General features: G+C 33.2%; 1 protein-coding gene across 3 annotated transcripts; it reads right to left on the minus strand.

Moving 5' to 3' along the window:
* Positions 1–305: 305 nt before the first annotated feature.
* LOC127851006 (complement C1q subcomponent subunit B-like) lies at positions 306–15,413 on the minus strand. 3 transcript variants are annotated; one of them, XM_052384425.1, is made up of 4 exons: positions 15,389–15,413; positions 15,204–15,248; positions 15,000–15,079; positions 306–728 (listed from the first exon to the last, which is right to left on the minus strand). In XM_052384425.1, exons 1-4 carry the CDS (start codon positions 15,396–15,398, stop codon positions 318–320), a joined length of 546 nt encoding a protein of 181 aa, XP_052240385.1. In that variant the 5' UTR covers positions 15,399–15,413; the 3' UTR covers positions 306–317. The 3 variants fall into 3 exon arrangements, 1 of the variants encoding a protein (XP_052240385.1); XR_008035617.1 differs by lacking the exon at positions 306–728 and adding an exon at positions 11,894–12,017 and having other exon boundaries at positions 15,389–15,406; XR_008035618.1 differs by lacking the exons at positions 306–728; positions 15,389–15,413 and adding an exon at positions 13,809–13,942 and having other exon boundaries at positions 15,204–15,365.
* Positions 15,414–18,108: the final 2,695 nt, after the last annotated feature.

Consider the following 18,108-nt stretch of genomic DNA (forward strand, 5'->3'; position numbering starts at 1 on the left):
TATAAAATACGTTATATAAACGTGGACGTCGTAGTTTTGAAACTGAAGCGAAGATCGATTTATTTAGGCAAATGTAACTTAAACCGCATTGCCAGTGTAAAATATAAATAATATTTCCTAAAAACAATAATTGTATGTTTGTTTCGAAATAGAAATTATACAATTGCGCTGTCTATAAATCATTTGTAATTATGTTTCGATTCAAGAATATTTGCAGTGTTTAATTTATTTAATTTAAACATGCCTTGCTTTAATCAATTAGCGAAAACCTATACAAATTCAATAAATGTACAATAACACGATAACACACATATTCATCAAACTTCTTGAATAAGTGTACCAGTAAATTGGTTCCGAGCATCCGTACTTTCATATATAACGGAGTTGTCATATTGAGACGCCATTAACACCAAAACGTGCTCATTCCAGTGTAGCTTCACTGATGTGGAACTCGTTGTACATGAATAGCCGTTTCCATGGCTCATAGCATTTGACAGACGTGTCGCTCCGCTCATGCTTGCATCTCCTTTCTCTATGTAGAAATTAATAAAATAGTTGGGATTTTGGCATATTTGGACTGTGAAGTAATACAAGCCGTTTACAGGTGCAGTGAAGTGACCAGTGTTCGGGTTGTAGGCATTTCCTTCGTTAGAGATCACAGTAGGGAAATGCATTGACCTTGTTGACCAAAATGTTGAGTCCGTGAGCGTTGAATGTGACCACAGTACCTGTAATTGAATAAATCACATATGACGCATTATTATCGAGGAAAACGTAGATCTTATGAAACGAACAACTTTAAGAACCGTGTTAACATAGTAATGAATAAATATTAAAAAACATAATTAGTTTGAATCAGTCACTAAACTAATCATGATCAGAATCGAAAGTAATCCGGTCCACATTACAAGCAATAACAATATATTGCGCCATAAACGTACACATTTATAATATAAATATGCGTACATATGATTATATTCGCCTACATGTACACACATTAAACGGATCAAGATAGTATTCACAGGCCCTATTTTTTCGAGTATTCTCCTTAGTATTTTTATATAATACGTTTAAGGTCAGTTTTTAAAATATCGCAATGAAGTGTCCGATCACTACATTAAAACCCTTACTTGCAAATTATATAAAAAAAAAACAATATGAAAGCTATTTTGTACAACAGTATGAAACTTAAAATATCTATATGAACCAATAAAATAAGCCAATCAAACAAATTTTAAAATCTTTAACTCTGCCTAGATACACGTTCTAGCCATTTTGCAATTATATAAACTAATGGTTTCATATAAATCAGTCCAGTATGGTATATCGGTCTTACATTTTCTTATTTGGAGTTATTTTATTAGATTAATCTTAAAAGTGACGAAGGATTTCATTGGGTGGTTTACACTGAACAAATGGGTTCGGTTTTCCTTTACAATATATATATTGGTATTCAATATATATATATATATATATATTGGTGATCCATTCACTGAGCGAAGATGTTTCAAAATAAGACATCTCTGCCTGTAAATTCTGGAGAAAACGCATGGCAATAGTGATTAAGGAACGGCAAGACTTTGTGATTGAATGAGGGTTTGTTTTCAGAACTGATGAGATTTTGCTGGCATCAATTGTGCTGCTGTTGTTTGTATTGTTGCTATGATTCTGTTGTTTGTGTGTTACATGCAACAAGGGAATGGAAGATATGGTTGTTGTTAAAACTTGAATTTAGTAATAAAGGTCTTTAATTAAATGTACCTTTTTAAGGGACTACACATGCGCCAAAATATGTATCTGAGTGGTAAAGGGTTAAATGCAGAGGTCAGCGCGGTGAAGTTTTATAATAAGGGATTATAATATATATATATATATTATATATTGTTTCCTGGTACAATTTAAATATTGATAGTTTGAAATTAGAGTTTGATATGAAATAGCTTTTGTTGGCTTCAAACTTTATAATAAGTATTTATCATTAATATATATATATATATATATTTCATATCATTAATATATACATGTATGTCAAAATGTCAATAAATAACACTTTTACTGTAATATAATTTCATAGTTTTAATGACTATTAAGTTTATATATTATATCAGGTGAAATGTACACTATTTTAAATTAATTGCATTAAAAATCCTACTAACTAAAGTTAGTTAATAATCTAAATTAAAATAAAACATTCAAGTCTTAATTCAAACCCAATTTACTTAAAGGATTGAATGCTTTGAATACATGCAGATAAAGAAATAGGAGGACTTTGCCAATACTGCTTTATGCTTATGTCGTTTGAAGTATTATGATTGTCTATTCAATCCAATTTATGCTTTCTTTTATATTGGATTTTTAAATGGATTCAATGTATAGAAAGTGGCAACATGAATACGGGTATTTTGTTACAAATTCTGCATTATGTGACCTTGGTTATGAGGCAAAGTTAATAGCATTCAATTAAAATACGAGATGCTTTAACAAATACTGCAACATGTTGGTTGTCATGGTTAAGCACACTATAGTGAGCAAATATCTGGCCTTTCATTGTAGACAAATGTTGCTACAGATGGGGTACATGAATTGTTGTTAACTTCAACTTATTTCGATATCTGATAAAAAGATATAATAATAATAATCTACAGTATAGTTTAATACAAATTACTACGTTGGTTTCTCAAGTGAGAGGCCTACTGAATGATCCATTCATTTTACATTTGAATATAAACAAAATAATATGAAGCAGAGCTTCATAGGATGCCGTAAATGAAACACATAAAAGAAGAAAATGTTTATTGCATCAAATTAAGTATGGATACATTTGTAATGTTATAGAATAATCCAGCTCCTGAAACATTCTAATGTTGGATAAATGTCAACGTAACATAGCAATGCAACAGAAAATAAGGGCAATATAGAATATCATCGCAATAACAATGAGCAGTTAAATATGTACTTATCCTATTAGACCAGCTCCGATAAAAAACAATCAAACAATGATAACATTCACATAATTGACACAATTTTTAATTACCTTCACATGTACCTATTGTCGATAATGCAGGTATAACATATCTAGTATACATAAAGAAATGTGTAATTTAAGACATTAAATTTATAAAATAAAATAACTATACATCAAATGTTGAGGATAATTCTGTCATGATGACCTTCATACAAACAAAAGTCACATTTGCTTATTGTATCTGATCAACAAAACTCTTTTTATGTCACTTCACAAATGGAGTTAAAGCCGGAAGTGCACACTGAGTCATGCCAGTGATAGGTCCCAGATGACCTATAAATCACCCTGCAGAATTCATTAGCTTGGTTCCCTGGCTCCCCTGACTTCCATTTAGACGTGACGCCGTTCGCCTCGGGATCTTTCCCATTCAGATAGACCCACTTGGCTGTGACTGACGTTCTCGTTCCGTCGATCCACACTACATCTACGTTGTTAGAGAGAGCTATTGACACACTCGCATTCCATTTTCCTTCCGTATCAGTGTTCAATAAATGTCCACCATCTTGTTTGCAAACTTTTTCAGCGGCGCTTTGATTAAGCTTTTCTTTGAAGTACTTTAAGCATAAATTGGTTGCGTTGTAAAATGTGTACGATAACGGACACCTCCCTTCGCAGACATTGTTATCATTTTCAACAGTTTGTTCACCAGTCCTGTTACATACGTCGTATTTTCAATCCAACACACTCTCGACCGAGACCTAAATCCAAACGTGTTCTTCAATCTCGCGCTGCATTTACTCCATGGTGACCATTGATCACATGGATCAATCTCGCAGATCTTCTCGTTCATTTTACGTTCGAAATTTTCAAAAGATTTGCCAAGAAGCTTCAGTAGAGTCGACTTCATGTTTTCGCCCATATGAATGAGACTCTTTCCGTCCAGTTGTTCCCCAGCAATCGCTAGTCCAGAACCATTATCGGTTGTATTTGCTGAATTTGAACAAACAGAACTTAGCATGAATGCTATCGCAAGCGTTACAACGAAAAGTGTAACACGGCCCATCTTGAAAATTATGTCGCACTCTGATTTATGTCAGCGCTTATATACCCACTTTAATCCACACCGCCTTCTATGGAAGCTGGGTAATGACAAGATTGTTTAAACACAATTGCATGTTTATGTTTCCAAAAATGCATTTCTTTCTGTTGGTATATAATAATAATAATATTATTATTATTTAATAATAATAATAATAATAATAATAATAATAATAATAATAATAATAATAATAATAATAATAAAAATAATAATAATAATAGTTATAATAATAATAATAATAATAAAAATAATAATAAAACCTGGTAAAGCGTTCTTGGTAAATAATTATTGAAAATGTCATTTTCATCGGAAACTTGTAAATATTCGATATTGCGCTATGGACAAGTACCAAATGGTCACTTTCTGTAACTTGAAAATTTGATTAAATCGTCATACTTTAAGTGCGTAGGAGACATAACCATCATGTTGCATTTCAAGTTTAGCTCGTGAGATCGTTTTCATTAACAATCGTAAGTAATTCGTGAACAAGTTGGATGGACTTTTTTCCAACATAAGCTGCGACTGGAACTCGAGTCGTTAGTTTCGTAAAATCTGCGTATAGACAATTTATACCTGCCTTTTTATATTTGCATTATTTATAACAAAGCATTAAATTAACGTTAAACATATTATTGTTATTCAGCATTTATCATACGTTATTTAGAAAGTGATGTGCTCTATTATGCTAAAGTATACTTTTTTTCCAGAACATCCCGCCGGCTTTGAGAAAAAAAAAATCACCAAATGGTGTATGCGAAGCATATTGTCACATATAATCACCAAATACTCGCATTATAATGACGTCATTATTTTCGTGTGTTTTTTTCATGACCTAATTTGAGTTGTTGGATGGTTTATTTCAGCCATTTTCCTTATTTGTTTTCAACACCAAAATGGTACAATACTGTCATGCTGGGATAAATATCAGAATATCAGGCGATCTCGAAGAACAAGACCACTCGCCAAGGCTCGTGGTTTCTAAGCCACGATATCTGAACTTATTTTTACTGAAGGCATATCTAGTATTCTCTATATCACAATGCACTATTCGATTCCTTATCATAAGCACATAATTTTGCTTATTTACTCGCGCATTAAGAACAGTGTTATATGACCCTCCCCGTCAGCAGTAGATATAATTATTAAAAAGAAATTACATGTCTGTAGTTCCTAAGAATGTGCTCCACATTAAGAGGAAAAACTATTTATGTATGTTATCTAGTTTTATAATTTGTATAAACACTTGCTGGCACAAGTATTTCATGGAAGTGGCTCATAAGAAATAGTTTCCTAACAGGTTCATGAGAGTTTTGTTTATAAGCTATAAATTGTAAGCACTCCCTAGAACACTGGCTCAGTTATGTAGCAACTTATCGCTTTAGTTGCATCGAGATAGCTTGTAAACATTATTGGCTGAAAACGTGTATGAAAGAATGCGAACGATTTTATTTTTTTTATTATTAGAAATTATCCAATACAGAGCCATTATACATGTAAACCAACCGTATTCATTAAAATCCCATTATAATCCAAATAGACATATTTATCATAAACCATTAGAATTATATTAGGAACCATTAGGGACTTCTAACGCACCCTTTATAATTAGTATTTATACAAAACTGATAAAGAGATGAACTTTAAATGTTGCGTATTGTTGCAGGATTTCCCCCCGGGCCTTTAAGCACATTGGCAACCCTATGCCTGAATTTCCCCCAAAAGGGTACCCCTGCGTATGAATTTTCCATTCAAGAAACACCCCTGTACATAAATTTCCGATAAGTATATGTGTGTGCATGTTTCGGCATTGGAATAATGTAGCCATTAAATTATATGACCAATCAAATTAAGAAACAAAATCGAACCTATTGTTAAATGTGGGTCTATGCCCACTGTGCCATAACACAATCCTTGGGAAATCCTGTGTTCTTTGAGAACAGTTATACAAAGTTGCATTAAAATCAGTAAATCAAACCGCTCAGGCTTCTGGACCAATTGGGGTGCACGTATACATATGGATGTACCCCCTATTTCATGAATGATTATTCCATCGCCATCAGAACAATGAGTTGACATGAATGATACTGAGTTATCAAGAAAGAATAATTATTGAGTGAAAGATGGAGATTTGAATCATTGACTTGTTTGTTATTATTCCACTAATTAAAGTATGTAAATGCTGCGTAAGAGCTGCCTTTGAATTTAGCTATTTATATGTCTCGTATAATGATTCATTGAGGTTTAAACATTTATTCCATGTGGAATTATATTTCGGACTTTTTTCACAAAACAGAGTATTCCAAGTAAAACTATTAATAAACACTGGATCTGTGTGTATCTCAGTGTGGTGATTACCGGTAGCTTACTTTCCGTGCTCTCCATGAAAACTTGTGATTGTAGATCTATCATAAGCTGAAGTAGTCAGTTTAAGGGCTGACTAAAACGTTTTTGAGCAACATTCGAACTAAATTATAAATAATGTAATCAACAATTTCCAAACAAAATATAATGGTATGTTTAAAAAAAATAATACATAACTTGTCACAAAAGTGTTGATATGTCCCTTTACTCTTCTATATTCCCTTTTCATAAGAATGTTGGTTTTAAGAATAAAGTTGAAGCTCCTGCTTATTATTATATATTTTGTATTCAAGTAAAAAACCATGCGCGTGTGTATATTGAAGATAGTACATGTATGCTTACGTAGCGTATTTAGAATATTTAACAATCTCAGTACATGCAGCTATTCTCAAGTCAAGAAGTCATCAACAAATCTAGCTGTTGTTACTATTTCGCTTCACAAAGGTGTTTTTCTGGAGACCCAATATAATCACCGACGAACGTGAAACCTTTCAAACTGTTTTAAAGCCCAGATGCTATGATTTTACCGGTCCAAAGCGAAATTTAATTTTGAATATCGTTAGGTTAATACGCATTTTACTTAAATAATAATGTGTCGCGGAGAGATGTTAAGATTTAAGTTTGGTAACCACTTTATCAAACAAGTATTTGTCCTGTTGGATATGTGTCTGCATTGGTTGGAACTACTTTTGATATTTGCCTTTAACAAGCATGATGGTTATCGGTGTAAAAACAACGCGTTTATGAGTAAACACTTCTCTTGTTCCAAGTATTCTATTAAGCGGCGTTTAAGCGTGTTTTTGCAGCATGTCTACATATCGTGTAATCCGAAGTGTTACACTTGTTTTAGATTGTACCAAAATATCCTCATTTTCGTTTAAATAAATCAATTGATAGGGTCTTCATAGCTTTGCAAAACTTTAATTATACATAAATGTCACAGATTGTAAACAAGAATTAATGTATCATATTCACAAAGGCAAAATAACACGGGGGAGCTAAAGTTGTTTTAAAATATCGGTTTGTTAATGGACAATCATTAATCGAAATCGAAATTTGTCACATTATAAAGCATACGCAGCAGTTTGGACAAAGCGTGTATAAGTAAGATAGTGTTTTAAGTACGCCACTAACAGCACGACAGGTCCAGTTACACGTTAGCATTTGCTCCTACAGGTCACGAGTTCGAATCCCGGTCAAGGCAAACTTTTTATTCAGCTTTAAAAAATAAAATTTGTACAAAATCACCTTATTTTTTCAATAAAAAAGTAATGCAGACAAAAAGTTAAATCTTCTTTACTGCCAGATGAAAAATTAGCGTTTTACATCTTACATTTTAATTGGAAATGATAACATTTATAAAAATTAGTGCTTTTGTTTTATTATTTTCGCCTGAATTATATCTTTTTGACTTGGATACATTCTTGTTCTATATGTACCTACTTCCAGAATATAATTTCATGATACGTTCTTGTTTTATATGTATCTAAATTCCATTTATTTAATTTTAACAAACTTGGCAATATTTATAAGCTATTGCCATATCATATACAATAAAACAAATCTTTTTAGATTTAATGTATTTTTAGTCTTCATAATTCAGCTAATGGGTAATAAAGATAAAAAAATTATCAAAATGTAAATTTTATTTGAGTCATTTAAATTTTCAAACAAGCAAGCCTTAATTTGAATTGTGTTACTTAAGTTCAAGAACATGTCTTAAATCAGCAAGCCTTTGCCGAAATATACCTGTACATGGCTAATGGTACAAGCCTTGAACAAAATATACCTGCACATGGCTAATGGTGGCATGTTTTCAGCTCTCTCGATTCTTTCTTTTTGTATATAGGATATGATGCGTTACATGTTATCAACATTCTTTGTCTTAAACACTATTTTTAGAGAATGGAGAAAGCCGTGACACCAGAAAATTACAAGACTGAGTACAGTCTTCGAGAGGGGAACCTAGCAAGCTGTATGAAACAGGAAGCTCCAGATGAGAACCACTTTCCCTGTAAGCCCTACAACAAAACATCCATTACCTTGCAATAGAAACTCTCACGAAAGTGCTACAACCATAGCAATAGTTTTTTTAGCTCCCTGAGCACTAAGTTCACAAGTTGAGCTAATGTATTATGCATAATCAACATTTGGCTTGTTACCAGTCTACAGGAACCAGTTAAATTTATGTTAACGAAACTTTGCCAGTATATTTATATTGGCGATATCTAGACCAAGTTAGAGCCTGGGTCAAGCACTTCTAAACTAGTTTGACAGGTCAAAAAGCTTGTTACCATATGACATGTTGCACAAATATGAAATATTGAACAACCTTGGTCATAATGTTCATCTTGACAATACTTGTTAGAATTTTGGTCAGATTTCATAAAAAAAGCTACCTAACCAATTTGTAGCTCGGCTGTTTTCGAAGAAAACCCGAGGTATTGTCCGCCGTCTGGCGTCTGAAAACTTGCACATTGGCCCATAACTTTTGCAATTTTGAAGATAACAATTTCATATTTGGCATGCATGTGTATTTCATGGCGCTGCACATTTTGAGTGGTGAAAGGTCGAGGTCACGGTCATCCTTTAAGGTCAAAGGTTAAAAAAAATCAAAAAAAATCATGTGTTTCTCATCGACCTGCACATTTGAGTGGTGAAAAGGTCAAGGACAATGAAGAGCTTCAAAGTCAAGGTCAAAAAACAAAATCCAAGCACCCACAACCGAGCGTTGGCACCCGTTATGCGGTGCTCTTATTAGAATAATAGTAATAACACTCCAAATGCCTCTTTTGTGGCTTATTTGGAGTGAACTTTGTCAAAATGTGCTTATGCCCCTGGTAGGGTGGCATATAGTAGTCGGACTGTCCGTCTGTCTGTCCGTCCGGCATTCCGTTTCCAGAGATTTTTTTCCTTAATGCTTTTTAGATATTGACCTGATTTACATGATTAACATGACCTACAATATCAGTTTTCCGGATGTTTTCGCTACACCCTTGCATATATTTAACAGATGTTTGGTGGGTGAGTCTATCTACATGACTTACAAAATAATCAAGTTTGAGTTTCGTTCCGCCCTTTGATATTTGACGAAGTCACAGGCCTTTTATTATTTAATACTTTTCTGGCAAAAAAAATCCGACACGCTTTCAGAAAAGTACCTGATTTTTGGTATGAGAGTCTACCTGCATTAGTTACAAACAAAGTTCAAATTTTGTTCCGGTCCAATGATTTTTGGTGAAGTTATGGGCATTGGGCTTTTTTCTCTTAAATAACACTTTAACTGGTTTATTTGCAATATGCTTTCAGATATGTTTCTGATTATTGGTGTGTTGAGTCTACTTTAATGACTTTCAGATCAAGGCTGAGTTATTTAACGTATGTGGAGTTTCTTGACAAACCTGGCATGATGGGGCATCTGTGCCCTATGGAAACATATCTTGTTCTTGCCATAATTAAAACTTGGTTACATGAAGTAACAAACTAAATCCCTAGGTCAAATCATTTTTCATTGTACTTTGAACTCAGATGAGTGATTTAAAGTCACTATGGCTCCCTTTTTATGATTCTTCGTTCAGATTGGGCTCATTTGCTTTTCTTTCAGATTATGTGCTTCACATAACTCAAAAAGTAAAAGAGAATTTGATTAAACTTTAAGAATTAAATTATGTGAACCGATGACCCTGGGTACAGTAATAATAGAGGGTGTTTCGGATATGAATCTAAATAAGCACCTTTGTAATATTTATAATAAATTTAAGTGGGTTCTTTAAATCTGATTTATTAGTGGCTGATTTTAGCCTTTGACTTTGTTTGACTGTTACACAGTGTTTTTTTGGCTCTCTTAGACTGTGGAGAATGCAACATGGAGTTTGACATGGACCGCCATGTACCTTGACCCTACAACTACATACAGAGCAAAGAGGTGGAGCAGTGTTTATCTTATGCATGTAAACAGAGTGGTGACCTGACGGATAACATGAGGACACATTCAGGAGAGAGACTGTACAAATATGAGATGTGTGGTTATGCATGCAACCATAATGGTACCCTGAAGAGACACATGCGGTTACATACAGGAGAAAGACCCTACAAGTGTGAGGTGTGTGTTCAAGCATTTACACAGAGTAGTACCTTGAAGAAACACACAAGTATTCATACAGGGGAGAGACCGTACAAATGTGATATGTGTGATTATGCATGCAGCCAAAAGGGTTCCCTGAAAAGACACATGCGGTAATATACAGGAGAAAGGCCGTACAAGTGTGAGGTGTGCAGTTATGCATGTAAACGGACAGGTTTCTTGAAGAAACACATGAGTTTAAGTACAGGAGCGAGACTGTACAACTGTGAGGTGTGTGGTTATTCATGTAACCATAGTTGTGACTTGAAGACACATACGGGAGAGAGACCGATCATATGTGGGGTGTGTGGTAAAGCATTTAAACAGAGTGGTCACTTGAAGGCACACATGAGGATACATACAGGAGAGAGATCGTTCAAGTGCGACATGTGTGGCCATGCATTTACAGACATTGGCAATTTACACATGAGAGCACATACAGGAGAAAGACCATACACATGAGGATACATACCGAAAAACGAGTAGTCTCAAAATAGTTATCCTACATTTCGTTAGTAAGTTTATGTTTAATTAATTAAGAGTTATAACTAACGTGTTTAAATTTCAGTTTGCAAAATATTTTGACACATCAATTTTAGATCATATTTTTGACATTTCTTCAAACTCAATGAAGTAGGTTAATAGGTTAACATTCCTGTTGCCATTTATAAAATATTGAATGGTTGTGAATTTAATCAAATGTGATTCTTTAGGCAATAATATGCAAGAAAATAATGCATTTAAGAGCTTAGGAATAATTAATTATAATTTACAATTTAAATCTAAGTAATTATGAAAGAGTGTTCAACTTGTTATTTATAATAAAGACGCTTTCAGGTTTTTCAAACATTTTCCAGAAGTAGTATAAACTCATCTTAAGTCTTAGAAGTTATGGATTGTGCATACTTCTGAAACATGTCAGACAAATCTGACAAAAACTTAAAATGTCTTACTAAACTTAAAATGACTGACTTAACTTAAAATGACTGACTAACATTTGGTTGCTGTCAGAAACACTCTCTGAAAAAAGTATTTAACAAAATACAATTAACTAATTTTACGAGCATCGCTTACTGACAGATTGACCAGCTGTCTAACAAGTGTCCAACCTTGAAATTAGAAAAATTGTCTGACAGACACTTTTGAGGTTTTGAATCGTTTGGATTCGATCATTCTTTATTAGAAACTTTTCTTTGTGGTAAATAGTTTCATATTGCTTTATATTCATTTACCTGTCCTGGTTTAGATACTAGCATTTTGGCCATGATTCCGTCACTCAATACTACTTGTACAGAGGAAATAATGAGCTTTTTCAGAAAATATTGGGGCCAACCACTTATTTCAGGGGTCATTGGCCATCTAGCACTGTTTATTTTCATCTCAGTTTTTTAGCTGTTTTACATTCCAAGCGTTCTGAAAAATTCTGTCTTCATAGCACCATGTCTCTCACACTTTTCCAGTGGCTGAGGCTGTGAATATACAGAACAGAACCATATGCAGTGTGACCGATATACTATAAATATTTATCTGGAGAAAGTTAAATAAACAAATATGTTATTGAGAATAGGACTATGTTTTAGGTCACCTGAGCACATAGTGCTCATAGGGAGCTTTTAGGGAACCCGTTTCTTCTGTCGTCTGTAATTCCGTGCATCTTTTAACTTTTTCTTCTAACTACTTCTCCTGACCCCAGGCAGATTTTATCAAAACTTCATGAATGATCCTTGGGTGACTCTCTTAAAGATGTACAGATCATTTCAATCCATTGCATTTGTAGGTCACCAGTGTTTAGCTTTAAAAAAGATTTTAAAAATGGAAACAAAAAATCTCTGAAACCACAACGGCCATGTCTTTATATATAGAAATAAATATACAAGACATCCCTTATTTTGAAATAAATTGAACCAATTTAGAAGGACGGAAGAGTTCACTAGTCATAAATGGGTTAAAATAAGACATTCTGCGCATGCTGATCATTAACACATTGCAGGTGCATATTAGATTCTTAATGTATTTTTGTACGGTAACATGATAGAGACTATTTTGATTGATTTAATTAGAATAGCTGTACACTACTGTACACTAAACAGGGATGTTCGACAAAAACGTGGATACATATTAGAAATATGTATGGTTTATACGCGTTTAGTCGGTTACCTGTTTGTCATTTTCACATAGTGTTTTTTTCTTTTATCTCCCCGCCCCCCCGTATTTGACGTAGATGTGATGCAGGTAAGAACTGCGACCTTTGATCTCATTGCAAATAACATCAACGCCGTATATATTTGCATTATAGAAATTTTTTGTTAACACAATGTTCATTATGTTGTTTACACAATGTTTATTCTGTTTTTAATATACCATACACATTGGGTTCCAAACTCTTTCACTCATAAATGGTTGTGTACAAATTCGGTATACTCCTGGTCCTAAATGAATAAAATAGGGGTCTTGGTTCTGAAACATGCTGTATTCATTCTAAAAATATAATGAAAACAGCGTACACGGATATTAGTATTTTTGCTGAACGGGATCCAAACTTACTATATGTTCAGTCTTAAATTCAGTTGTCCAGTTTGTTTGGGAATAAATCTTTAAGGTCGTATACACATATCGAGCTTGCATAATATTCAAACATTTAAGATCACCGAATTTTTCCGAACACTATTGAAATTAGACAAGACATTGAAAGCAGCCCAAACGTCGAACGTCAGAACGCTGAAATCAGTTTGTGACGTTTGCGGGATGACTTGGATGTCTCTACGAACAGATTGGAATTCAAATGTGCTTTTTCAGAATAAGATTAAGTTAGTTTCAAAGTTATTTTTGATATCATAATGATACCAAACATTATATTACAACATTTTCATTTATATTACCCGGATTCGTTGATGCAAACGCAGGAATTATACTTAAACTTAAATGAAAAGAAGCGTCTGACATAAAATGACCCAGTATGAGGTGACATTATGACAAGAAGACCAACATTCTATGCGTGTCTGCGGCAGTTCCTTATCAATGGAGCCATCAAATTGTCTAAAGTGTATTATCTTGTTGTAAAGTCATTACATCAAGTCGAACGATGCTTTTTCTTTTAATTGCTCTAGAACGTATAGCCTAGGTTCGTAGATAATATTAGCACGTGTGATATCTAATTGCATTCTTTGTTTGGAATTTAAAATAAATCGTCATTATAAGAGACTATAAGGTCAATATTTTAATATAAACCTTTAATTTCTTGTATCAAATTTATTTATACTGATACTTTCACAATTCACTGCAATTTATTTATAGGTGTTCATGCAATGGCAACACAGAGACCTCGCTTTATATCTCGCTCAGTACCACGTGGTTCGGCACTTCCGGTCGAGCTGCTCTGGCGGGGTCAGGTGGTCTTCAAGTGTATGTGTGTGTAAAGGATAGATAATTGTACTAGAATAACATTAAAAGTACTGAAAGTATGACTCGAATGGAATCGGTGAAATTGAATTGTATACATCCTCAATAATGTATAATGTACTGGAATAACGCGATGTTTTAAATTAATTGTTTCAACAATTTACGGATTGAGATTATGGTCAGTGACTGAAACGAGTTTTAAATCTAATAATTGTGATGCATTGGTCTTTTTTTTTTACGAAAATTTACGAATAATGTAAAGGGTGATTAGTTTTATGTGTAGGTCGTGCCTTTGTTAGTTGATCAAATAATTAATATCCATAATGAATTGCCTGATTACATCAATTGTTTTTAAATGAAGATATCGATGAACTAATGTATCATGTATGCCGCGTGCTGATGTTCAACTTATCACAGAAGCAAACGAAATTAGACGAAAAAGACATGGAGCCATTACAGGAGGACTTGTATCTGCATGATAGCAAACAATGTGTCAAAAAGAGTTGAAGCAGGGTTGTTTAAGACCAAAATTAACACTATCGGCGTCAATAAATGCTCCATCGTGCTTGACGTAGAGGTTTTGTGAGTTGAAAAAGGCAGCCATCTTTGTTTTTGGTATTTTGCTTTGGTGAAACAAGAATTTCAGTTTTAACAAAATTATTCTAGTTGAGTATGACACATTTGGAATGCTAATAAACTTTTATTCGAGCCATGTAGTGATGTATTGCTTTGTAACTCTTCTTTCCGTCAACGTTAAGGGTTAAGATTAATATTATTACTCAAGCTTCGATACATCTTATTAAATAGGTGATGGAAATTGCAATAAAACGCTAATATTTGTATTATCTCACTAAAGATTGTTTGAAATAAATTGTGTATGAAAAGTAGAATGCTATTTTAGTGTCATCGTGTACTTGAATTTATCCGACTAATATTAAGCAAGCATCGCCCTGTCAAGCGTTCTTTACTTTTCCGAATAAATTAAAATACACAATTACATTACTATATTATTCTCTATATTCTTTCTGAAATATAAATTTTATTGTACGTACTTGTCCACTCGAACACTGAGTAGTCGCTCGACAATCATTGGGATCAGTAATGTTTAGACAAGAAAAACATTCCAAGCATTCTGTAAGTAAAAACAATAGCTTAAATGACAGTGCTTGAATGCGACGGTTGAAGTACGAATATATTTATATTATGTAAATGGATACAAAGGCGATAAATAAAAGTAGTGATGGTGTTTTCCATACCTGCCACTCCCGTCAGGTAAAGTGCTTCCAGTGAAAACCAAACACCTGTAATTCAGCAAAGGCACGTGAGAATAATTTAAACTGTCTGATCATTGAAAAGAAAGAAATGAATAGTAAGTTATATAATAAAGAAGTAATAGCATTGATATAAATGATCATGATTTTGAAATGAAAACTTGACTAACCTATATTCATATCTCAATAATTTCAAGTGTCAACTAATTGACCAGTCGCCAACTCCGCCCACATTTTGTCGATCAGCCAATCAGATATCGATTTTTCACACACCCCTCAGCAACGCTTATCTGGCCGCCATTTTGTCCGACAAACAAAGCGTGTTGTACATATGAAATGGACGTAATTTTTAAGAGTTTACACAGATTTTATATCAAATGCATGATCATTACTGTTCGATCATTATTCAAAATTGTAGGTGCTATACATACTTTATAAAAGGTTATTATTTTATCTTTATTTCTTGAACATATGAACGAGTAATGAGAAAACAAACACAATAAATAGTTTAACCACACCAGGTGTGTGTTCTATAAAACGTGTTATACCGTTCGATGCACAATATTATTAAGCAGTTTGGGCAACATAATAATTGCCACACGTGCTTATTAATCTCAGCGTAATTGTCGGTGATTAATAAATAACAGTATGTTGCGTGGATCTCAGAATGAAGGAACATTAAGGCATTGTTAGGTACTGTACACAAGAAAAGAAAACTATTTAATTACTTCAATGATTTCCAATTATATATTTATTTTCTGTGGAGCATAAACAAGGGAAATCATTATAAATTGTTTACTTAAATATTGTTTTAACTAAAGTAAAAACAACAAAAAGGTGATTTCAACGCGGCTTAGCCAGCTTAAAGCGACTTCGAGTGTAAAATGTACGGCTTATAATACAACTACAACATTTCTTATTCAACATATATTGATACGGGGAGAAATGTGAAAATTGCAATTAAAGGTGCCTTTTCACAGATTTTGGCATTTTTTAACTTATTCATTAAATGCTTTATATCGATAAATGTAAACATTGGATCGTAAAAGCTCCAGTAAAAAATCAAGAATAAAATTAAAAAAAGGAAAAGAACATTGCCCGGACCAGGTTTCGAACCAGTGACCCCTGGAGTCCTGCCAGAGTCCTGAAGTAAAAACGCTTTAGCCTACTGAGCTATTCCGCCGAGTACACTTACTTGACGTATTTTATACCTTATATAAGCAATCTTCGTAATTTTACAAAATTTAACGACAAAAACAGAACTCTCCAAATTATTCAACCGTTTCGCGTTGCAACGCTTTATAATTTTTAGGTTTTAAAATCGTCAAAAGATGCATATAATGGCTATATTAGACCATGGTAAATGTTCAGTATTACTGTTTCCTCAAAAATATCATAACTAAAACGAAAATTTGCGAATCTGAAACAACTTTTTTCAATTTTGTCAATTTACCAAAGCGTGAAAAGATCCCTTTAACATATAAGGGCCATCTTGTTATAAATAAGCAAATGCATAATATGCTGAATGTATTCAATTCGAATGTTCGTGAACAGCACCGTAATACCAACACTTCATTTTTTGATAGTGAAATGTAACAGGTTCGCATTAAAAATAAATGAAATAAAATGCATATTAGACTATCTGTTAATGAAACCACGAAATTAGGCCTGTATTAAATTATGGTTACAATCAAAATTTAATTTATATCTAAATAAAAAAAATCGGTGTCTTTTTAAAAATAACACAATAAAACAAAGATCTAAACATTTTTAATAAACAAAAAACCCATCATGATATGGATATGTCATTTGCATTTAATAAAAATATTTTCAAAATTATATATGAATAGCCATCGGGTTCACTGTCAGACGGTTGAATACAAGTTCAAAATCAATATGAAATAAAAGCTCATTTTTACAACGGATTTTTCATCAACTCCCTATATAATATGTATAAGAAACGTTTCTGATAGTCAGTCTGCCGTTAACTCATTTATTTTGATTACGCCATTTCTCTCTAAAGTTTTTATGATTGTTTTAACGTTTTACAAAGCAGTTTAGTTTAGTGTGCGGCTTTAATAATTTATATTATAGAAAAGAGCATAATACATCATTACAAATATAGAATTTCCCTCATGTAATCCGCTATAATTGCGATCTGCTTGTCGGAGTTTTCTAATCACTAGACCACGTGACTATGTGGGCGGAGCGATCGATAATTTGGCGACTGGTCAATTCTTATCAGGAAACTTAGCCATTTATATGCATCTCTATGGCTTCTCTTGACCTTCTTTTTGACGTTCGTAGAAGGAAAAAGAACATTCAATGTATTTCTCGTACTGCCTGATTGAAGTGAGATTGGGGTCCAACTCTCTACAGTTATGGATACATGTGTATGGATCAAAACAACTACACGAATTTAAATAAGATAATAATATTATTATGAAGCACAAAGTTTTCAAACTGTTTTGAAACTTAAAAATATTCACAGTTTCGTTCGGGTTTCGATTTTGAAATAACAATAATAAAATAGCAGTTATCGTGGCCAAGTTGTGTTATACCATCCTGTTGTCTTAAACACAGACATCGTTTAAATTGCATTTTATAAAAAAGAAATTAAACAAAGCTACAAATCCATCAACGGGAAGAATTAAAACCTAAGCTATTTATGTCAAATATTTTGATGTTACGGTAGAAATGCATTGACAACAAAAGTATGTACATGTATTAAACGATATTCATGTCCTGTATCGATATGTACATATAGTAATGTAATATAATGAATGCTTAGTGTTTTCAAAGCTTGTCCAGTGATAGCCATCCGAAACAGTTTCATTAAAATAGAGCGTAATGTCGTTTTGTTTGGAATCAAAATCATCGGGGCGCAAGT

The sequence above is a fragment of the Dreissena polymorpha genome, chromosome 11 (genome assembly GCF_020536995.1).
Source record: "Dreissena polymorpha isolate Duluth1 chromosome 11, UMN_Dpol_1.0, whole genome shotgun sequence".
NCBI lineage: Eukaryota > Metazoa > Mollusca > Bivalvia > Myida > Dreissenidae > Dreissena > Dreissena polymorpha.

Bases quoted from the DNA above. Each gene is read 5' to 3' on its own strand.
- LOC127851006 (XM_052384425.1), bottom strand. The intron at 15,080-15,203 runs GTATGGAAAACA...TTTTACTTACAG, and splicing joins TTACCTGACGGGAGTGGCAG to AATGCTTGGAATGTTTTTCT. The intron at 729-14,999 runs GTACGTACAATA...ATTCAATTACAG, and splicing joins CTCAGTGTTCGAGTGGACAA to GTACTGTGGTCACATTCAAC.